A 24,206-nucleotide genomic window follows, 5' to 3' on the forward strand; every position below is an offset into this window, starting at 1 on the left:
GCCAAAAAATTTGAAAAAAAAAAAAGTTTCTTTGTTTCTATTATAAAATTTTTCAAACAGGTAATTTTTCTCCTTCGCTGATGTGCGTTGATGAGGCAGCACTGATGGGCACTGATAGGCAGCACTGATGGGCACTGATAGGCAGCACTAAAGGGCACTGATAGGCAGTACTAATGAGGTGGCACGGATAGGCGGCACTGATAGCACTAATGAGGTGTCACAGATAGGCGGCACTAATATGCAGCACTGATAGGCGGCTCTGATAGGTGACACTGATGATGGGTACTGATAGACGGCACTGACTGGCATCACTGCTGGGCACTGACTGGCGGCACTGACTGGCACAACCGCTGGGCACTGACTGGTGGCACTGACTGGCAGCACTGCTGGGCTGCACTGGAGGCACTGACTGGCAGCACTGCTGGGCTGCACTGGTGGGTGGCACTGGTGGGTGGGCACAGGTGGGTGGCACTGGTGGGCACAGGTGGGTGGCACTGGTGGGCACAGGTGGGTGGCACTGCTGGGCACGGGTGGGTGGCACTGCTGGGCACAGGTGGGTGCACTGCTGGGCACAGGTGGGTGATCTGCTGGGCACAGGTGGGCGGAGCTAGTGGGCGCACTGTAGGGCACAGGTGGGCGGAACTTGCAGGTGGCACTGCTGGGCACCGATCATCAGGGCACTGATCATCAGTGCCCTGATGATCGGTGCCGATCCCCACTCTAACAACTGCCGGTTCTCGGCAGTACTTTCCTCACGATCTGACAGCGTGAGGAAAGTGCAGCCGAGAACCGGCACTTGCATTTCCCTCTGATCAGCGTGTCATTGGACACCGCTGATCAGGTGGTAAAAGGCCGCTGTGATTGGCCTTTTACCACATCACGTGATCAGCTGTGTCCGTAGGACACAGCGATCGCGGAGATCGCTGGGTGCGCGCCCCCTGGGGCCCGCAGGAGAGTGCGTTCTGGGGGGACGTCATATGACGTCCACTCAGAACTGGCCGGCCGCAGTGCAGCCGTCATTCGGCTATCTGCGGTCGGCAACAAGTTAAAGTGATGTATTTTGGCACTTTCTATTGTGCACTTTGGCGCTTTTCTAAACACATTTTGGTTATTTTAACACATTTTGGTGGGGTTTTTAATACACATTTTGGCACTTCTTTTAAGACCTATTTTGGCACTTTTTTAACGTGCATTTTGATGTGGTTTTTATGTGCATTTTGGCAAAACGCACATCTGCTAGTTACTTTTGACAATTAATGGCACTGCAGGCATGTATTTTTGGAATGAACACAAAAAAACTGCTTTAAAGAAATGAGCCAAAATACATGTTAAATACCAGAATGAACATATAAATAAATATAAATTTGCAAAAATGCCTTTTAAAAGAAACTCAAAATGTGAGTTTAAAAAAAAAAGGGGCCCATAAAGCCAAATTGAACCTTTTTTGGGTATGGATATTTTTTTTTGTTTTTTTTTTGTTGTTGCTTGTTTTGGTGCATTTGTAGCTTATTTGTCAAATGATGACAATGTGCGGCAAAACGCATGTCTGCTAACCGCATTTGGGGTGCCATTAACAATAAATGGCACCCAAAAGCGCACTACATATTTTGACACGTTTTTAGTTCCATTTGGAATCGCAGCCAGAATTGCACACCTCTGCCCATGACTCTGCATTGCTCAGATGTGAATGGAGCAGAAAAAACAATACAGGGGAGAAATAAATATATATATATATATATATATATATATATATATATATATATATATATATATATATATATATATATATATATTTATTATGCACACACACAGTGAAGATTTTAGAACAGGTAGTACTTGGTAAGTGGTGGAAGGGGGACGAGCTAGGCGTCTTCCCCCCCACCCATCCTACTGGAATGCCAATTCAGTCACAATGAAGAAGTGGACATTACTACATCGTTTGCTTACTTACTACAGCTTTGTTCGAAGTGGTTCACTGTTGGTCAACACTGGGCCATTCTCAGTCGCAACACAGTCCTCCGCTTCGTTCAAGAGGATGGTCGTCATCTAAATGACATTTTTCATAACTAAATAAGTTAGGGCTCGACAAATCCCAGGCGCCAGGTCGCCATGGCGATTAGACAATACGGCCTGGCGCCCGGGCTGTTGTCAGCCCCAGTGGTGTAGCATAGGGGAGTGCAGCCTGGTGCAACATTGCCAGGCAACCTGCAGGTGTCACTGCCAAGTGTGTGAGTCAGGGGGGTAGGGAGGAGTGGCTATGTGAGGGTGGAAATGTGAAGGATGGGTTAGGGGAGATGCGGGGCTGTACATTAGTAGGAGGGGGGAGTCAGAGGAGTAGCAGAGCTGGCAGGAAGTGTCCCCTGTGAGGCTCTCGGTGACACCTGCAGCTGCAGGTAGACTCTCAGCCTTACCTCGGAGCAGGAACCGGCGGCATGACAGCCAGTGTGGCCACTTATCAGTGCCCTATTGGTGCAGCCCCATCGGCGTAGCGTCATCAGTGCCCCATCGGCGTAGCGTCATCAGTGCCCCATCGGCGTAGCCCCATCAGTGCCCCATCGGCGTAGCCCCATCAGTGTCCCATCGGCTTAGCCCCATAAATAAAAATTTTATTTGGGTACAGTGTTGTATGACCGCGCAATTGTCCTTTACCCTCGGTTCACATCTGTGCAGGTGGTGCCACTGTGGGACCCGCTCAAATACTTTCAGCCTCCCCATCCACACAGAGGAATGCAAGACCCGCAGGCGGGTGCCATTAACTTTAATGGCATGCTGCCTGCACTGGAAATCGCAACCGTACTGGGAACCTCGGTTCCCGTGCAGGCTGTAATTTCCAAAGTATGCAGGGACTTCTTCCCTGTGTGTCCCAGGGCACAGGAGTCCATTCAAATGAATGGGCTCTGGTGCCTGTGCAAATCGCGGCCCTCACGGCCGCACACAGATGTGAACCAGGGCTTAAAGTGTGACAGTGCTAAAAGTTGAAAATTGGCCTGGGCAGGAAGGGGGCAAAAGTAACCAGTAGGCAAGTGTTTAAAAAAAAAAAAAAAAACCTGGCTCCTAACTTTTTTTAGCTGGCTCCTAGATTCAAAGCAAATTTGTCAAACTTTGTAATAAGTAATTCAAATGGCATGTCTTGAACTCTGTTTTTGTAAAAATAAATACATATAGAGTTGAAAATCTACGGAGTACTGATTTTTTTCAAAACCGTCCAGCTCCCCGTTGGTCACCCTGTGTGTGTGTGTGTGTGTGTGTGTGTGTGTGTGTGTGTGTGTGTGTGTGTGTGTGTGTAATATATATTAGGAAGAAAGAAGCTTTCATCCTCACATCACAGCAACTTCTCACCCATATTCTCCACCTCTGGGCTGGAGATATTGATGGCCAGTGAGATCTTCAGATCTCATCTTCATAAACCAGCCATCTGTTTAGAAATGAAACATGACTCGCAATGAATCTGCACTGCCAGTGCACCGGACATATGTGAACAGGCACCATAGGATGCAGTATTATTTCACTTGTCATGCAGATTGGATGTGGTTCACACCGCATCATATCCACGTATATGTGAACCAGCACTTAAAGTGAAGACAGAAGGGTGTGTCCTGTGATGAGAAGTGAAGAACATATTCTCCTCGCCTCAGCTTCATAAAATGGCATACATGAGAGATCATACCAAATCATCAGGATCTCGGCTTTTCTCTGTCATAAACGGACACCTTAGTCATGGAAACAGTGTAACAAAAATGTTTTGTGCACATGTAATGAACAATCAGCTCTCGGTCAGTTCAGAGATTTTCACAAATGTCAGCATTTTTTTTTTTTTTTTTTTTTTTTTTTTTTTTTATATTGCTTCTGTGACCTGACTAGGGGGATTTCCCTTTTGCTTCTGTCAATATGACAAAAGGACAAGAAATGAGGAGAAAGGGTGTTGACGGGACTGAGGCATGGACAGCAGTTCAAAAAAAAAAACAAACTGGTTGTAAAGCTGCTGGACAAATTTCAACAGGAATGAATGTCAACAGGAACCGGCCAAATTTTGAACCATCTATGGCTGTTCCATCTAATGATCGATGCCTCCTAAACAGGATTGTTGTCAAATTTTCATTCGATTGGCACCTGCAGCGCTGATCAGTGTGTTCTGAAAGCAGAAAAGTCCTCACTGTCAGAATACAATAGTGCATCAGGGAGGATTTCCCCATTTACATCAATTGTATGGATAGGGTAATGCATTCAGATTTGGGGTTTTTTTTGTCCAGCTTCAAGTGGTTGTAGGCTCAAGGTTTTTTTACTTTCATGCATTCTAAGCATGAAGGTAAATACCCTATGTGCAGCGACCCCACCAGCCACCTCCCCAATACTTACCTGACCCCTATCTCGATCCAACAATGTGCATGAGAGCTTCAGCTCTCCCGGGCCTGTTTCTTCACATTAATTGCGATAGCAGCAAGAGCCATTGGCTCCTGCTACTGTCAGTTACAGACATTGAGTCAAGGAATGGTGGTGGGGTCGAGCCACACTCAGTGTGTGAATGGATACACAGAGCAGCGGTTTGGGAGCGAGCCTGCTTGGGTGCCCCCATAGCAGACTGCTTGCGTTGGAGATACTAGGCAGGGGGGAGGGACCAGGAGCACCAGTGGGGACCCGAGAAGCTGGGCTTTAAAGTATGTCTAAACCCATGAACAAATGAGTCCTTAGATGTGCTGGCTGCATTAGTTTAATATTTCAGGTGAAAATTAATCTTTAATTTAAAGAAAAAAAGGGAACAGGCAGTTTTTTTTAATGCATGATATACTGTACATACTATGCCTCTTCTACATAAAAGTTTTTACTTGCTTGTCCACGCTGTACACTGAGCTGTGCGTCTGCCGAGATGATTGAATGTAATTTCGACCTGGCCAATCAAAACGGCCAAAGATCGGATCCAAGAAGAAGACTGACCAAAGATGTCAGAGGTTTATAAGGGAGCCCCAGGACACCCCCCACCCTTCCCATGATGTATGGAAAGGGGGAAGTATTTGTAGTCAAAATCATGAGAGGATAGGGTGACAACAGTACTTCTTCATAGATACAGTACAGTGTTGTCACCTTTGACAGAATTTACTAGGTAAAAATAAAGGCGAAAAAAGCCTGAAAACAGAAATCTAATGAAACCACCACATCCAAAGACTGGCAATCGGCACTGCATTTAATTTTTGGTTTTGGATTAAGATGCACTTTAGGGTCTGATCCTTTCACATTTCTTTGCTGTGTGCTGCTGCTGTTCTTTCCTGTGTTTTTTATAGTAATTTCAACTTCCTAAGTGACCTAATACTGTACTGATGGGACCATATTCTTTGCATATTAATCTTAACTTACCTCAACACACAGCTAAAATAAATTTTTTTTTGGCTTGGTTTTATTTAAGGTGAAGCAAAAACATTCTGGCAAGATCAGCAAGCACAAGGGAAGGTTGACATATTGTTTGAAAAGGCAGAGCAGAAGCTAAGACTGCTGTGGCAAAAAGTCAATGATGGGTCAGCAACAGACAAAGGTATGTAAGCAAATCATTTTTGGCAAATACCAGATCCTGAAAAATTCTGTGTTACATTTGCCGATCATCTGACTGTATTTGCACTCTCACATTCTTGGCCCGTTTTCCTATAATATTATTGCTGTACCCACACCAGAGCTGTCTGTGGCCAAATTGGGCAAACATATGTAGGTATCGAGGTTTTGAGCAGTAGTTGTTGTTTGGGGGTCAGTGAGTTCCCTTAAATTGGTTCTAAAGGCTAAACATGTTTTACCTTAATGCATTCTCTGCATTAAGGTAAAAAATGTCCTAGTAATTGTATCGCCCCTCGCCCCCCTGTATACTTACCTCAGAGAAAACCCGTAATTGGTCCATCAGGGGATAATAAACAGAGGGAAAAAAAAGGGGGTGGGGTATGGGAGGGAAAGGGGAGACGAGAGAGGATGGAGTGGGGGCCCATGGAGAGTACCTGAGGCAGTGCTGGGGGGGCGGAGGGGTAGAGCACCAACCATATGGTTCGGCCACAGACCCGCCGAAGGTTACTTCGAAAAGGACTCAATCCCTCCCAGAGGAAGTTGGCACTTCATCCAGATATTGGGTCAAGCAAGTATATATTGTCTGAGGCCGCCACTTCTCCCAAAAAACTTCTTCCCTATTGTTAAGGGAGGCAGTAAGGCTTTCCATTGAATTGATTTCATTCAACTTCACAAACCAGTGGCCCATGGTTGGAGGGGAGGTTATCTTCCACCGGTCCGGAATGCATGCATTTAGAAGATGAACTGTCAGGGAGCGTCTATAGTGACATATCGCTACCGAGTTGAGATGAAAAAGGTAGGCCAAGGGCTCTGTTCCCAGGTCAGCCAAGGTCAGCTGTAAGACTAAGTTCCGCACCCCCGTCCAGAACTGAGTCAGAAGAACATTGCCAGAAGATATGCAAAGTACCTTCCTCCTTCTGACACCGCCAACACAAACTGGAGACTGAGGGGTAAAACTTGTTCAATAGTACTAGGACCCTATGCCACCTGCACAGACGTTTGTATCACTGCTCTTGGAAACGATTACCTATCGAGGATTTGTGAGCTTGTTGAATGATCTGGTTCGCTTATCCTTCTGAAAAGGACATCTGCAGAACAGCCTCCCACTTGTGCACGTAGGAAGGGACAAAGGTCTCCCCCAGTTTGATCAACATTTTATACAGTACTGACAGAAGATGAGGAGTATACTCCTCTGTGGCACACAGCTGTTCAAAGGGGGCAAGGGGTCTGGTATATCTGTGCGAGTCTGGAATCTATTGTAAGAAGTGGCATAACTGGTAAGCCATCCAGTGCCCCAGCGGGGGTTGTACCAAAACGCTAAGTATCTGAAGGGACATCCAATTCGTCCAATTCGTGAAATGCCTACAAAAACTGTAGCTGCTGACTTTTAAAAAACAGCCACTTACCTGTCCCTTGGTCTCGTGTGTCCCCCGCAGCCCGTGCCACCGGCTGTCCTGTATTCCAGGAGGCCGGCATCTTCAGTGTGGGCACCCGGCTGTGATAGCTTGCGGCCTCACAGCCAGGTACCCACTGCGCATGCGCGAGTAGCGCTGTGCTTCATGAATGGTCCTGTAGTCTTCTGAGACCTGTCACGTGTCCCAAAAGACTACACAGAAGGAGGGAGGACACCTTCCGTTTCCAATTACCTATCTGATCGGACCGGAAGCGGGAGCGGGTACCTATCAAATTCGGGTACCTGCCCCCCCCGACCCCCAAAAGTGCCAATCCTTAATGGGGAGCAGTCCTTAAAGCGGAACTTCCCCTTTTCGGTAGAGCTCCGCTTTAAGTTAATCTTAAGGCACAAAAATTAACAAATCATCCTATTTTTTTGTAAAATATAAAATACGAGGTTGTATTGAGTAAATAGATATCCAACCTGTCAAACCTTAAATTTGCGTGCACTTTTGAAATGGCGACGAACTTCAGTACCCTATATTTTCTATAGGTGACACTTTTAAAGCCCCTTGTAGGTCATCAGTTTAGCGTTATGGAGGTCTGCTGCTAGAATTATTGCTCTCATTCTGGCGTGCAAGGCGATATGTATCATGTATCGCAGTCGTTTCTTGTGTAGGCGCCCCGAACGTGTGCTTTTATGTTTGTATGTGCGTACATATGTGGGGGGGTCTTGAAAAAAATTTTTTTTTGGGTGGGGGGTTATATGCTTGGGTGTAACTTTAATTTTTTACAAATAAAAAATATATATTTTTTTTTAATCACATAGGGGACAAAAAGTCCCCTATGTGATTTATTGATGACAGGTTCTCCCCCAGGTGACAGGTTCAAAACCCCAATGTCACATCCCGGCATCTGTCAGCAGGGACCCAGAAGTGACGTTACATCACTTCCGGGTCAGGACAGAAGGGGAGAGGATGCATCCGTTCTCCTCCCTCCCATATACTCGCCGGCAGCCACTGAACTGTAACAATGATATACAGTGTCCCCTTCCCTAATAATTAACGTACATAAATCCCCAAAACGCATGAAAACACTTTTACCCAAAAAAGTGTAATACTCTTGTTATATAAAATTATGCTTACTAACCCAAATAGATAAATAAACAGCGCCCTAAGTAATCAAAAATATAAGTCCCAAAAACAAAATTAAATGAGATTGTCCTTTAAAATATAAAGTCATACACTTTCATACAGGTTCAAAAACCTTCAAGTTGAAAACCGCTTCCAAAGTGACTTCTTAGACCAAAACCTCAAAAAGGAAAAAAACTCAGTGTATTACCCTTATCAACTGAAAATATATTCACTCCATAACACATGTGAATCACACACAAAAAACACACGTGATCACTACTAAATACAGTGAACAACTGTGTAAAACGTGCCCGTGAAACAATCTCGTGACAATTGAATTCAGTAACAATACTGTGAAAACTGTGTCCACTTCTAGAGTGTGCAGATTAAATACCCTTACCAAAGATCAAATCATCACAGGCTTGTAATTAACCAGGCAGGGTGCTGACATCTCTAAGCTCCACCAAGAGGATCTTCACAGCTACAAAGATATACTCCTCTCTCCACATCCATCTCCAAACGATGCCCACCATATATATGAATCAATAATAGTGTAAATCCGTATACAACATAATAGCTAATACTTTATTGTATGCTTACATATATTCCATCTTTTAAAATTGCCATCACAAAGGAACAATGCAGCCAGACCCTCTGGAGATCCTCAGAAGCGCTTCTGAGGATCTCCAGAGGGTCTGGCTGTGTTGTTCCTTTGTGATCTGCGCACTCTCGAAGTGGACACAGTTTTCACAGTATTGTTACTGAATTCAGTTGTCACGAGATCGTTTCACGGGCACGTTTTACACAGTTGTTCACTGTATTTAGTAGTGATCACGTGTGTTTTTTGTGTGTGATTCACATGTGTTATGGAGTGAATATACTTTCAGTTGATAAGGGTAATACACTATCTGAGTTTTTTTTTTTCTTTTTGAGGTTTTGGTCTCAGAAGTCACTTTGGAAGTGGTTTTCAACTTGAAGCCACTGAACTGGTCCCGGGCCCACAGATGGGCGAGCGGAGCCCAGGACATATAGCGGGCAGGGGGGAGAGGCTGGCACTGTGGGTTGTGTGGAAACAATCGGGCAGCAGCGCTGCCACCCAAATGCTTCCACCTGACAGGTGAGCCCTGCTGCTTGCCTGCAGCAGGGCTAAGGGGTAAAAAAGAAAATTAGCTGCCCAGCGCCCGGTACTACATGTTCCGGGCGTTGGGCAATACAAATTGGACATCCCTGAGTCTAAAGCTGCAGCTGTCCCACATCAGCTCAAGGCCTGTGAAATAAGTGACCACATGACCGCTGATCACTCAGTTCTCGGTCAACTCAGAGTGGATAGCGGTGACTGTCGGTCACCGCTCTCCAGTTTTCCCCTCCTATGCGCGCTAGAGTGTCAGGGCTGGAGAGGTGAAGCCAGCTGCCAATAGGCTGATGTGCCCGCACAAACACGCATGGATGTAAACCAGGCCTGAAGCAACTATTAAAAACATTTTAACTCAATGTTAAATTTTATGTTTAGTGGCGCTTCAAGTCTGCCTTTTATTATAGATCAGGGGCATTGAATAAAATTCATTTTTAGTGAAAATTTTCCTCCAGCAAATGTCCAAATCGCTTATTTGCCCAATGACTCAGATTCTTCATATCATAGCCCCCTATCACAATCCCATTCTTACATCAATGTCCTCTGCTCCTTCACAAAGGTGTTCTAAACCCCCCTTCACGTCACCCAACACAGCTCTGCCCCTCTCACATCACCTCCCCCATCAGAGCCAGGTCCTTTTTTCCCCTTTCATTCTGTTACTTGACAGGTACACAGATTGGAGAGTGGGAGGCAAGACAGAGCGAGAGGTACAGTTTCACTACTTGGAGGGCCGGAACAGGAGCTGCCGAACTTGAATTTCCATAATAAGGATTTGGTGATTCATTGTTAGGACCGCTTGCTAAACTGCAAGGTAATGTCGGGCAGCTCCCGACCACATGCAGTGCTACTGTGCCTCTCACTCTCAATCTGTCCTGCCTTCCACTCTGCCGTGATAATGACAGCGGCAGAGGATGGGGGACAGAACTAGCCCCTAAATGGCATGACCGTGGGTACGGATGGGACAGTGAACTATGTCCCCCATTTAGTGATATCTGCTCTAGATCCTACATCCTCAGTCAGGGTTCATCCAGAGTTTATTAGGTGTTTCCTGAGATATGGCTGATCAACCACCTAGTTGGCTAGTTCTGCAGGATGACAGTAATGGTCATTTTAACTGTCTGTATGGGTGGCATTGTGACTGCCACAGTAGATGGGTCACTCTTCCCTCTAACCAACATTGTAAGGGGCATATTTGCCTGTGTTCCCTGATGAGATTTTAACGGGATCCTTGAGACCTAAAAATTTTTTCAAGGGTTCCTATGGGCTAAACATATTGAGAGAGGCTGCTATAGACTATTGTGATTTCTTTTTATTTAATTAAAAAAAATTTTTTCTTTTTAAGAGTATACAAGTGCCTTCCTGTTGGTGAATGACAATTTACTAGATCAAGCACCTCATGACTGCAGTAAGTAAGCATTTCTGAAGATAATTTTGCAGCAACCGTGTCAAAGTGGTTTAATAGCCTAGCCCAGTGGTGGGCAACCTTTTTTTTCAACTGAGCCAAATCTGGCCAAAACCACGATTGAAATTTATTTTGAGAGCCACATTTTTAAAACTGAAAATACATCCCCCATATAGTAATTCATCCCCCGTAGTAATTCATCCCCCATATAGTAATTCATCCCCCATATAGTAATTCATCCCTCATAGTAATTCATCCCCCATATAGTAATTCATCCCCCATATAGTAATTCATCCCCCATATAGTAATTCATCCCCCATATAGTAATTCATCCCCTATAGTAATTCATCCCCCATAGTAATTCATCCCCCCTATAGTAATTCATCCCCCCTATAGTAATTCATCCCCCCTATAGTAATTCATCCCCCATATAGTAATTCATCCCCCATATAGTAATTCATCCCCCATATAGTAATTCATCCCCCCTATAGTAATTCATCCCCCATATAGTAATTCATCCCCCATAGTAATTCATCCCCCATATAGTAATTCGTCCCCCATATAGTAATTCGTCCCCCATATAGTAATTCGTCCCCCATATAGTAATTCGTCCCCCATATAGTAATTCGTCCCCCATATAGTAATTCGTCCCCCATATAGTAATTCGTCCCCCATATAGTAATTAGTCCCCCATATAGTAATTAGTCCCCCATATAGTAATTAGTCCCCCATATAGTAATTAGTCCCCCATATAGTAATTCGTCCCCCATATAGTAATTCATCCCCCATAGTAATTCATTCCCCCTATAGTAATTCATTCCCCATATTGTGTCAATTCACTTACCTTTACTCCGCGCGTTCTTCTCGCTGTGTTCCCGCGCCGTTCTGGTCTTCAGGGCGGACTGTGAGAGGAGAGGAGTTCGTCACGCTGCCCCGCCTACATCCTGGCTGCCCCGCCTACATCCTGACAGCTGCAGAGTCCTGACTTTTAGGGCGGCCGCCCGAGAGGAGGGAGGGGAGCGGGCGCCCGGCACACAGAAGAGCCGCATTTAAGTTTGTAAAGAGCCGCATGTGGCTCGCGAGCCGCGGCTTGCCGACCACTGGCCTAGCCCTACAGCCAGCTATAAATCTGAGATCCTAAGCCTGATGTTTGTCTTCGCATTATTCCTTTCCTTAGATGCCCAATTATGTGTTAGGAAGTAGCCTAACAAATAAACAGTAGCCAGATAATGCATACCTGGATGGAGATCTGGAATATGCCCTGCTGGCTTGCTCCACATTTTCCCCCGACATGCAACCCTTATTCTTACTTCACTTATAAACCTTTGAGCTTGTCTGCACTTAGATATTCATTGTAGGATGATACAGCTGCTGCCTCCAAGTGCCTGCACACATTTAATTTCTATCCGGAGCATCTCAGGATCTACGACAACTGGGACTATCCATTATGCAAATGGAAACCTCACCTTTTATGGTCACGCTGTGATCTGCCCTCCTCCGCTTTCAATAGGCCTCTTAAGTGTGATAGGTTACAGGAGACGGCCATAGTTCTAAATCCTGCCCTGTGTAGAGAAGGATTTTTAGTCACTTTAACCGCTTCTCGACCTTTTGGCTAAAGTCAAGTATATTATCTATTCTTGTCTGCTTTTTGGAGGGAGAACAGAGTTCCCTCCTTGGGCGGGCGGGGGTGCTGGCTAGTATTTGCCCAATGTAATAAGGTAGGAATAGTGGGAGGTTTTTTTTTTTCCTCCCAGGGTGATTCTGGCCTGGGACACCAGGTTTGTCCCTGGTTGAAGGCAGGACTCTCCCTAAGTTCTAATGTCTTTATGATTTTAATGGGGCTGCATTTGTCTGGCCTGGGGCTGGGAGGAGCAAGGAGCTGTCAGTGTTGTGCCCCCTAGGAAAGATATCCCAGTGGTTCCAGAAAGACACTTGGGGTTGCACACAACTGTTTAACTTTTTCTACTATATTCTCCCTTTTTGGTCTGTTAAATATACTGTATATTGAAAGCCTTTTGCTGCATCTGTTTAGTAAGTGCAACATTACCTCTTCTGCTCATACTTGCCTCCATAGAGTGATCCCCACATCTGAGGGCTAGTAAGTTGCAATATATTATATTTTTGTTCCTAGGTTTAGATGCATTTCAATGCTGCAGGAAAGTTAAGCAGGGAAAATGTGTTGTAATCTAAAACAGCATAGCAACTCTGATACAATTTCTTCCTATTCATTGTTATTCATACAGATGAAAATGCTTCAGTTGAACTGCCAAATGAGGATAAGTTGCCAGAAAGATGGTAAGCATTATCAGCCCATTTAATTTTGGAACTGCATACAAAAAACTAAAAAAAGAAGTTTGGTGTCTAATTTAATTTAGTTAATATGTAAAGTTTAAAAAAAAGACAATTTATTCTTGAATATCTATATGCAGTGTATGTTTGTGTGTGTATAACCAGCTATATGGTTGGGGAACAAAACACCTACTGATATACACTCTGAGAATAACAGAGGAGATTTGTATATATTATTATTACTATTAGAGTTTGAATCTGATAATATCATCAGGCTCCGAGATCAAAATTATTATTTAACCGCTTGCCTACCAGGCACTTTTACCCCCTTCCTGCCCATGCCAATTTTCAGCTTTCAGCTCTGTTGAACTTTGAAGGACAATTGGGTGGTCATGCATTACTGTACCCAAACTTTTTTTTTTTTGTTAAACAAAAAAAGACCCACATTTTTTTGGGAAAATAAGTTTTTCTTAGTTTATATTAAAAAGTATTATAAATAAGTGATTTTTCTCCTTCACTGATGTACGCTGATGAGGCTGCACTAATGGGCACTGACAGCCGGTACTGAGGAGGCACTGATAGCAGACACTGATAGCCAGCTCCGATGGGCACTTTTGCCAGCACTGATGGGCTACAGTGATAAGTGCCCCGATGAGCAGTGGAGATGTCCCCTCTGAGGAATGTCGCTTACCGTCTCTCCTATAACCGGCATTTCCTGTTTACACTGTGATCAGCTGTGATTGGACACAGCTGATCACATGGTAAAATGCCGCTCTGATTGGCCCTTTACCTCGATCCATGATCAGCTGTGTCCGAAAGACAGTACGTGCCCCAGGAAGGACGTCCATGGATGCCTTCCTAGAATAGCTGATTGCAGTTTTTTGTTTTGTTTTTTTTTTTAGCCGTCTTTTGGCTACAGCGCATTTAGGAACTGGTTAAAGAAAAACACATTTTTAAATGCTCCCCGTCCACCCTATAGCAGAAATAATGGTACAGAGTGGCACGGATGCGCAAAATCATATATATTTATGTACGTGATTTTGTATTTCTGGGTAGGGAGGCACGCGCAAGGTCATTTGTGGCCGCCAATCACCGGGTTCCGGCTTGTGATTAAAGAGGATCTCCGACAGGAAGCAGAGCTCTTTGTAAACAAAACCGTTCTCCTACCTGTCAGGTCGTGCACACTGCTTTGCATGGCTATGCACAGCACAGCCATACAAAACAATGCTATAGGTATAGATAGGACTATTGAAAAAAGCTGCAAACACCTAGACCTAGACACCACTAGCACAAGGAAACAAAACAAATAAAATGGTGTTGCGCTAATATCAATAGTACTAAGGACACAATAATTCGAAGAGTGGGGCGACAGAAAAAACCCCAAAACAGAGGTGATAAGTATAAAGGCCTGAATCCAGACCTAATTAGGTGCAATATGAACTGTGACAAAGACGACATGAGTAATAATCATAATACATAAAAAGATAAAGGCCTGAACCCAGACCAAAACTAAGTGTAATATAGATTGTGATGAAATACAGCATGAACAATAGTCACCGAGTAAACATAAATAATGCATTTCAACATAATAGGACTAACACGTCCTAAATATAAGTGCACAAAAACCACTGTGCAAAGAAAACTGCCAAAATCAAATGGCAAAAAATAGGTGCAAAACTAATCATACAAGGTGCATGAAACTATAAATGCATCATAAATAATACATACAAAATGTAAAGGCCTGAACCAAACCAAACTAAGTGCAATATGGATTGTGATGAAAACAACGTACACAATCAATGAGTGAACATAAATGATGTATTCAACATAGCAGGACTAACATGTCCTAAATAAAAATGGCACAAAAAGCGCCGTGCAAAGAAAACTGTGACAATCAAAAAGCAAAGAAATATATGTGCAAAACTAATCATACAAGGTGCATGAAACTAAAAATGCACCTTATAATCAGGATTGATGCCAGTGAAAAATGCACAGTGGAAATAAACGTGCGTCAATAAGCACAAAAAATAATTAAAGCACCGTGACATATAACAAATAATGAGTGACCAGCAGAATAAACATAAGTGATCATCAAATCGGCATAAAGTCCATGTAAATAGACCTTTTAACAATGAAAACCAGCGCAAACCCACATGATCAATTACATTACTCAGTTTAAAAAAACATTAATGTGCTAATAAAGTAAATTATATATAAAATATATTGATATATAAAAATTTTAAATTATAAGTCCAGTGACAAAAAAAGCAAAGTGACAAAAAATCAAAAAAAATCAAAAAAAACCCCCAGAAAATATATATATATATATAATTACAGTCCCGTGACAAAATTAAATCAAATTAAATTATAATATATTTTCCATTTGATTCTTCCGTGTTACTGATCCCTTCACCATCCACCAGTGCAGAAATCAACATTAACCGCACTCACCAGATAATGGTGAGTCACACGCCTTTCAGGATTGTTAAGGGCTCCTGGTCCAGGAGCCCTTAACAATCCTGAAAGGCGTGTGACTCACCATTATCTGGTGAGTGCGGTTAATGTTGATTTCTGCACTGGTGGATGGTGAAGGGATCAGTAACACGGAAGAATCAAATGGAAAATATATTATAATTTAATTTGATTTAATTTTGTCACGGGACTGTAATTATATATATTTTCTGGGGGTTTTTTTTGATTTTTTTTTGATTTTTTGTCACTTTGCTTTTTTTGTCACTGGACTTATAATTTTAAATTTTTATATATCAATATATTTTATATATAATTTACTTTATTAGCACATTAATGTTTTTTTAAACTGAGTAATGTAATTGATCATGTGGGTTTGCGCTGGTTTTCATTGTTAAAAGTTTTTGGTCCTTTGTACCTGTGCACAGCAGCATCTCACGGGGATTTGTATGGTAAATAGGAAGTCCTGAGCGCTGAGGTTTTGTTTTTTTTACATTTTTTTACATGTAAATAGACCGCCAACTCCAAACGAACAAAGCAACTGGGTGAAATGAATGATAAATCCGTCATCGGCTAAAATGCCTCCTCACCTCCACGCCAAGACCCCAAGGGGCCACACAGCTTTCAGGCCTCATACTCCCAGGGCCCTTAATAGGTATCCAAGATGATAGAATCACACCGATCACAGGAATATGGCCTTCCTCACCGTATAACCGGAATTATTTCAGTAGTGTTGAAACTGGTAATCCTTTTCACAGGAACATAAGCCAGCTCAGATGCACCTCCAAAGGAAAAAGAGCACTTCCATAATTTAGTAATTTTAAAGCAAAAACTTTAATGGAGAAATGCCAGATAAACACTTACATCACATCAGTTGAAATCGGGCCTCAAACACATGTATTGATATGGGTTTATACTTCCAGGGCAGGGGTGGGCAAACTTTTTGACTTGAGGGCCACAATGGGTTCATATATTGGACCCGGGGGCCGGACCAAGAGTAGATGAATGATGTGTATGTGTGAATTAATATAAATTAAATTAAAATTTGTAACATTAAATGTTTAGATTAATTTAAGGTAGAAAAGCATAAAAAGAGTTATTTTACAAAACTTTTATGCAATGTATTTCTTTCATAAAATAGTGCCTTCAATTTTAGTGGGAACAGTGTTGTTGGTCTCCCTTTTTTGTTAAGAGACTGAGACTGCGCAGTGCTTTCTTCTTGGCTCAATCCGTACTCCCCCACAGCCCCGCCCCCCACTAGCTGCTGGCCGGCCCAGCCACTACCATGCCATCCATAGTAAGTATAGTAATTCATCCCCCATAGTAATTCATCCCCCCTATAGTAATTCATTCCCCATATTAATTCATCCCCCATAGTACTATTCCCCCCCAAGTAGTAAGCCAAGTCCCCCCTGTGTCAATTTACTTACCTTTGCTCCGCGCGTTCCTCTCGCCGTGTTCCCGCGCCGTTCCGGTCTTCACGGCGGACTGTGAGAGGAGCCTAGCTCCCCTCACGTTCGTCACGCTGCCCCGCCTACACACATCCTGACAGCCAATGTTTGCCTGCCCTGGCTGTTTTTTTTTATCACGCTCCGCGGGCCGGATTAAAAGGTCCGCCGGGCCGGATTAAAAGATCCGCCGGGCCGGATTAAAAGGTCCGCCGGGCCGGATTAAAAGGTCCGCCGGGCCGGATTAAAAGGTCCGCCGGGCCGGATTAAAAGGTCCGCCGGGCCGGATTAAAAGGTCCGCCGGGCCGGATTAAAAGGTCCGCCGGGCCGGATTAAAAGGTCCGCCGGGCCGGATTAAAAGGTCCGCCGGGCCGGATTAAAAGGTCCGCCGGGCCGGATTAAAAGGTCCGCCGGGCCGGATTAAAAGGTCCGCCGGGCCGGATTAAAAGGTCCGCCGGGCCGGATTAAAAGGTCCGCCGGGCCGGATTAAAAGGTCCGCCGGGCCGGATTAAAAGGTCCGCCGGGCCGGATTAAAAGGTCCGCCGGGCCGGATTAAAAGGTCCGCCGGGCCGGATTAAAAGGTCCGCCGGGCCGGATTAAAAGGTCCGCCGGGCCGGATTAAAAGGTCCGCCGGGCCGGATTAAAAGGTCCGCCGGGCCGGATTAAAAGGTCCGCCGGGCCGGATTAAAAGGTCCGCCGGGCCGTATACAGCCCGCGGGCCGTAGTTTGCCCATTGCTGTTCCAGAGTGTACCAAAATGGCGGCGGCCATCACCACGCTTCGCTAACAAACCCATGTGTCCCGTGACGTAACCCTGATGAAGTGACGGGGTTCAGATGTTGATCTTCCCTGCAGCGAACCCTGAAAGTGATTGTAAACGTGTTTTTTTTTTTCTGTTGTTTTTTTTTTTTTTTTGCTTTCTTGGGTTTTTTTTAACAAACTTGTAATACTTACCTGCTCTGTGAAGTGGTTTTGTGCAGAGCAGTCCCAATTCTCCTCTTCTGGGGACCCCAGCCGGTGTTCCTGGCTCCTCCTGCCTTCAGAATGCCTCTATGGCAATTCACAATGTATCATATAGAATGCCTCTATGGCAAGGTAAAAAACATCTGCCTTTTAGAATCACTCACTTCTCTCTCCTGCCCAGAAATACATGTCCCACAAGGCAATGGTCCTCACACATTTACATTCACAAGTTCTTAGGCACTTACTGACTTGTATGGACTGTGTGCTGAGCTGTATGTGTGCTGCACTGTATTTTCTGACATGTTAACAAATCATGCATTCTGTATTCAGGCCACCTAATCGGCTGACCAACTAATCCATTCTGAAAATTGTTGACAACTTTTTTCTTAATCAATTATCGATATGTCTATTAGTAGTTTCGGTTCTTCTGTAAAGTTCCCCGTACACTATCCAATGTGATTGTACAGACTCGTTTAGATCTACCATCAACTATGTAGTGTAAGGGCCTGCCTGATTGGATACAGAGTGATTTGATAGATGGTGTGTCCTCCTAATATGTATTTTTGATAAATGTAAATGAGATTGTACAGAAATTGTAAAATTAGATTATATAGTGTATGGCCACCTTTTATACACCTGACACGAACTAGTCATACCATTAATTGGCTGACCTATGTGTGTCACAGGAAAAACGCACCAAAAAACATGCATTTCCACTAAGCTAGCTGTGAATGGGGCCCAAAAGTAAAATCGGTGTGGTTACTCAAGAACAATGACAGCCGAGTGTCTCCACCTAAACAACCTATTTAATTTGTATCGAATCAGGCAGTATCTTGCACTAAATAGTTGATGGTAGATCTAAGCCCTGGTTCACACCAGTGCGACTTGTCATACAATTTGATAGTTCCATATCGTATGACAAGTCGCACCCTATTGTTGGCAATAGAACCGTTCAAATTGGTGCTACTCCAACTTTCCAGTTCCACACCGATTTTGGGGAAAAAAAGGTTCCTGCGCTATTTTTTGATTTTAGGTGTGACTTGCATAGACATCTGTGCATGGAGTCGCACAGATGTCAGCCAAGTTGCACCTGAAATCTTACTGACCTGCGGCTTTGAAATCATGCAACTTCAAGTGAAGTCATACGATTTCAAAGTCTGATTCAGTGTGAACCAGGGCTAAAAGAAATTGTACAATTAGATTGTACAGTGTATGACCACCTTAAAGGAAGGAGTAGAAAAGTGGGTGGAAATAAAAAAAAAGTGGCAGTATTGTAATGAGGGAGGTGGGGTCCAGAGTGGTTAAACATGCCCTATTCTGTGATGCAGTAAGGCAGTGCATGATGGGATATGAAGTTTCCTGGATGGCCTCATGTTGCTATAGGAATTCAGGTCTCAGAAAGCATTTTTTTTACATTTTAAACAGGTGCAGATTTAAAGCTGCCATGGACTAGACAAGTGAGAGATAAGCTCATTGCGATGGCTTGGGCAGAAAATACATTAGAAAACACTTCTATTTATCATGAAAAGTGAACTTCTGTCTGAACAGGTGAACTTGGCCTTTAAAAACAAGACTTTTATATCTGCTCTAAATAAGTTTTTGCATACTTAGTCACCTTGTTACTGAGTAAGAGTGATTTAGGTCCTAGGTAGGACTCTAAAGCCTGGCATACACCAGCCTTTCTCAACCTTTATACTTCAGGGGAACACTTGAAATCATTTTCCGGTCCCTGGGGAGCTCTGTCGATATGAATTCTTTGGTGGACAGTGGAAAGAATGGTGCCCTTCTAGTGGATGTCCGAATGCCACCATTACAAACAGATAAAAAGATCATTGGTGTAATGCTGTTGGCTCTGCTGAGTGATTTTGAATGCAGAACAATGCAAGCACCATCAGAGTGCAGAGATCAATCTATCAGAGAGGTCAAGCAGCCCACCGCCCAAGGAACCCCTGACAACCTCTGGAGGAACTCTTTGGTTACATGGAACCCTGGTTGAGAATGGCTGACATACACGCTACATTTTGGAGGGATGTGCAGGCATAATTTGACTGCCCTCAGGCATCCTGTTTCAGCCAGCTTGCACCTAGATATAACATTTAATTGGCGAGTGAGGTGCAATGCAGGCACTTTGTCAGAGCACATACAGTAGCAATGATGAAGGACCAGATGGCAGTGCCTGATTTGTCACCCACTCTAAATGGAAAAGATTATACATTTTATAATGAGAAACTTTTGAAATTACACAAATTTATTATCTTTTATAACGTTCCATGAAAAAAATATATTCCTGCTGAATTCTTTCATATTCACTTGACGTTTAGAGGGATACAGACCACATATAGAAAATTTGTTTTACTAGCCAGTAATTACTTTACTACTGTTTTTCTCTGAATTGAATTAGGACTATTATGCATTTTGTTACGATGCAAACAGTTGGTTAGCTGACTTTTAATGAGGTCGGGATGAAAATTTCCAACCTTGTCAAAAAGTTATCTTTACAGTTTTGTCATACCACTTTCCTCCATTTATCGGAACCCTCGCTATCAGATTTCAGCCAGGTATGTGTACTTAGAAGTATAACTCTGATGACCTTTGCATTGTGTTGTGTTCCTCTGCAGTGAAGAAGAGGTGACCAGCCCAGAGCCTGCTGTGAATGATACAGCTTTACCTTCCATCACACAGTGTGTTCGTTTTTTGGAACATAAATGTGGACAGGCATGCCTATCTGAAGTGAATCCATATTTCAACAAAAGAGGAAACCCACTCAGCTTTCCACTCATATGTCAGTTCCAGCGGTGGCACGTCAAGTCTAGCCTTCTTTCCAGGACGTTGGATGTCCTCTACAAAGCCCCTTGTGGAAAGGGTCTGCGGAACTTTGATGATGTGCATGATTACCTCTTTCAGACAAAGTGCAACTTTTTATTTCTAGACAATTTTTCATTCAACACTTTCCTTCAGCTAAAGAGAAATCTAATAATGGGTCCAGTTGTAACTCAAGAAGCAGATATTAGCAGAGATGTGGAGCTGGTGCCAGTCTCACTCTGCAATGAAATTGATAAAACCAAACCATCTTCTTTTACATATAGGAAGAGCCCATGGCCACATGGATACTCCATTAATAATTTTACAGATCTCTTCACTGGATGCTGCGACTGTACAGATGGATGTTTGGATGTGTAAGTATGCTTCATTTGCTCCGAGGAGAAAAAGCAAGGAAATATGCAACTGGTTATAACTTGTTTAATTCATTATTGTGGAAACAAGGTTGTATGTGCATATCATTTTGTTTTTTTGGGAGGATAGTAAAAGCTAGGTTTGAACACTTCAAAGTCTTCCTTGCTGTTGAGGTCCTGCAGGAACTACTGTTGTCAACGGCTGTGTATTACTATGGAGGATCCAGGAGAGGGAGGAGTGAATAAAATATTGTGTATCTTGTACCCTCTATTAAAGGCTTTCTCAACTTTTGTGCTCCAGAGGAATTTTTGATATAGTTGTAAGGTTTCTGGGAACTCCTGCCAATTAATTGCTGGTCAGTGGAGGGAAAAAGCCACTTACATTAGTGGCTAGTGTTAGGAATGCCTCTTAAATTGGTGGACAGACAGCTAAAAAGATCATTGGTGTGATTATTGGCAGGCTCTGCCTAATGGTGGTGTTGAAACTATTTAGGCCCTATCAGATCAGGGAGGTCAATCGGCCACAGCTGAAGCAACCCCTATGAACATCTCTGAGAAAGACTGTGCTAATGGATCCTTCATAGGAAGATGGCTAGGTTCACACAGGTTGGTGTTGAAGTAGGGTTTTTTTGGCGCATTTTGCAGTTTGCATTTTGCCACATGCGTTTTTGATGTGGGTTTGGGATGTTTTAATGTTGCTAGGGGGAGGTGTCTGTTGTCATGCAGGAAATGCACCAAAAACACATGCACATGCGTTGTTAATTAATTTTCACTGAAGTTTGTGGAACCAGAAACGCATTCTGCTGAATGCAAAACAGTCCCTGACCCTTTCCAAAAAACAAACCGGTTGAAAACACACAGATGTGAATGTGACCCATAGGAAATTATTTTAAATGGATTTTAGTGTGTTTCTGAAAATGCACTGCAAAATGCATAGGTAAACCTAGCCTGAGTGAAAACTCACGGGGTGAAGAGGTACAGTTAGCACTGAGAATCCAGCAGAGTAATAACCCTTGCCCCATTCCTGCGTTTTATATAAGAATTGCTATTTATTGTCATATCTTTAGTTCCTAATAATACGGTTATGTCATGTTCTTCATTTGTACATATATGCAAAGTATTTAAAGTAGGGGAGCACCAAAATTTCGGTGGCCGAAACGTGTCGGCCGAAAACACCCCTATCAGCTGACGACTGATATGAAAAAAAGCACCGATACAGGTGCCGAAAAAAACCCTGCCTCCTCGCCACTGCCACCGTCCACCTGCCGCCACTGGCCACCACTCAGTAGTTCTCAGCCTTAACTGAGAAACCATCAAATGATCCCAGTGCTGGGCATAGAGATTAGTGAAGGAAAGATGGCCTCCACTCATCTCTATGCCCTTGGAGGACCGGAATGATGTCACTTCTGGTTCCGGCCATTTTTTTTATTTATTTTTTTTTAAAGTACTAGATCAATGCTTTTTTTGATCTAATGCTTTACATTGTAGAGGCGAGATGTGGGATCTTATTGACCCCATATCTTTCCATAAAAAGGACCTGTCACTAATTATTTCTATCACAGGAGATGCATGCATTTCTTGTAATAGGAATAAAACTGATTAAATTTTTTTTTTAAAAGGACAGTGCACAAAAAAAGTTAAGTTAAAAAAGAAAGTTTAAAGTGCCCCTGTCCCCCCGTGCACACATATAGTGGTGAAAGCATATGTAGGCCACACCCATATATGTAAATGGTGTTCAAACCACACATGTGAGGTAACGCCATGAACATCGGAGCAAGAGCAATAATTCTAGCACTAGACCTCCTCTGTAATTTACACTGCTAACCTGTAGACATTTTTAAAGTGTCACCCATGAAGATTTTTAAGTACCTCAGTTTGACGCCATTCCACAAGCGTGCGCAATTTTAAAGCGTGACATGTTGGGTAATTATTTACTTGCCGTAACATCCTCTTTCATATTTTATAAAACAATTGGGGTATATATTGTGTTTTTTGTTTTTTTTTTAATCAAAGTGTATCTTTTTTCCAAAAAATATATATTAATTTTTAAAAATTGCGCATTTTGAATTTTTGGTTTCGGCACCAGAATTTTAATTTCAGTGCACCACTAATTTAAACGTACCGAGTCAAACATTTATGCATCTTGTCACAACTTGTTTTCTTTTCCTACAAAATTGTGTTTGTACGCAAATAGTTTATAAACTCAGTTTAAACTAAAGAGAGAAGCTAAATGGTTGATCTTGTTCACTTAAAAATGAATTTGATGCTACAATATTGCTTTGGTATATTAACCTTTCTTTATCTTGTTGCCTCTTTTCAGATCAACATGTACATGTTTGCAGCTGACAGCCAGAGCATGTAATAACAATGTATCGTCACCCAAGCAGTCAGTTCCAACTGGTTATAAGTATAGGCGCCTCCAAGCTCCTATTCCCACTGGGTGAGTCAGAAGTAAGCTAGTTATGTGTGGTCGTAAATACATTTCTGTTAGGTTTGCAGCATGCTACAATAGTTTTGTACAAAGAGTGAATGATCTCACACTTTCTCTTGAATCAATGTCCTAATAATTTAGGCGTAAGTAACATCTCCTTATAAAGAGAATTGTCACGATATTGTGTTGAAATCCTGCTTGAAAAAATGTTGGATGCATTAGAAGTCATTTGTCCTCTGCCTCTCTTTTTTTGGGCATAGCTTTCAGAATTCAGTACTGCTTTAACAGCTGTTTTATCTAAATTTCCATTTTTGCTAAATAAAAACAGCCATTTTCACTTGCATTTGTAATTGATTCAGAGCACTGTATTTGCATGTACTTCCATTTGACCTGCAGCATTTTATTTTTTTGGTTTTTTTTGATAATTCCATTTTAGAGAAGTTTTTTGAGCAGTTCAATCTTAACTTCTGGTATAGTGGTTCATATGGAAATTCTTATCTCATCATAAATGTGTGATTCTAAAGTAAATCTATTCTCTTTCTCTCCTCTGCTGCCTGTCAGCTCCTTCCCTGCCAGCAGCCCGATTTGTTGGAATTCCTGTTAAAGTGGAAATTAAGTAAAAATTTTAAAAATTTGCCTTAATGTGATCTCAGCTTGCGCACATGCAGCTCAGACCACATTTACGGCCTGCTCCATGTGCCGCTGCGATGTGACTTCTGTGCGCGGGAGTGACGTCACCACGGCCCAGCCAAGCTTACAAACCCTGGAAGAAAGACCAGGCGAAGATGGAAGTGCCGAGGGAGCCGTGACAGCGCAGTTCTGGAGGGCTCCATTTTC

At 43.1% G+C, this 24,206-nt stretch overlaps 1 protein-coding gene across 8 annotated transcripts in view; it reads left to right on the forward strand.

Annotated features, from left to right (window-relative positions):
• The window catches only part of LOC149444317 (histone-lysine N-methyltransferase SETDB2-like), a 71,498-nt gene that overhangs the window by 15,942 nt on the left and 31,350 nt on the right, over positions 1 to 24,206 (forward strand). For 7 of the 8 annotated variants that reach the window (XM_089654680.1, XM_089654675.1, XM_089654682.1 and 4 more), the window contains 5 exons: positions 5,399 to 5,524; positions 10,538 to 10,600; positions 12,841 to 12,892; positions 20,384 to 20,941; positions 23,259 to 23,378. In XM_089654680.1, the coding sequence (XP_089510806.1) occupies positions 5,399 to 5,524; positions 10,538 to 10,600; positions 12,841 to 12,892; positions 20,384 to 20,941; positions 23,259 to 23,378 (919 nt within the window). The remainder of the gene's footprint in view (positions 1 to 5,398; positions 5,525 to 10,537; positions 10,601 to 12,840; positions 12,893 to 20,383; positions 20,942 to 23,258; positions 23,379 to 24,206) is intronic. The other variant, XM_089654681.1, reaches the window with a different exon arrangement.

The sequence above is a fragment of the Staurois parvus genome, unplaced genomic scaffold (assembly GCF_062004578.1).
Source record: "Staurois parvus isolate SC_StPar_1 unplaced genomic scaffold, SC_StPar_1.0 ptg000789l, whole genome shotgun sequence".
NCBI classification, from domain to species: Eukaryota; Metazoa; Chordata; class Amphibia; order Anura; family Ranidae; genus Staurois; species Staurois parvus.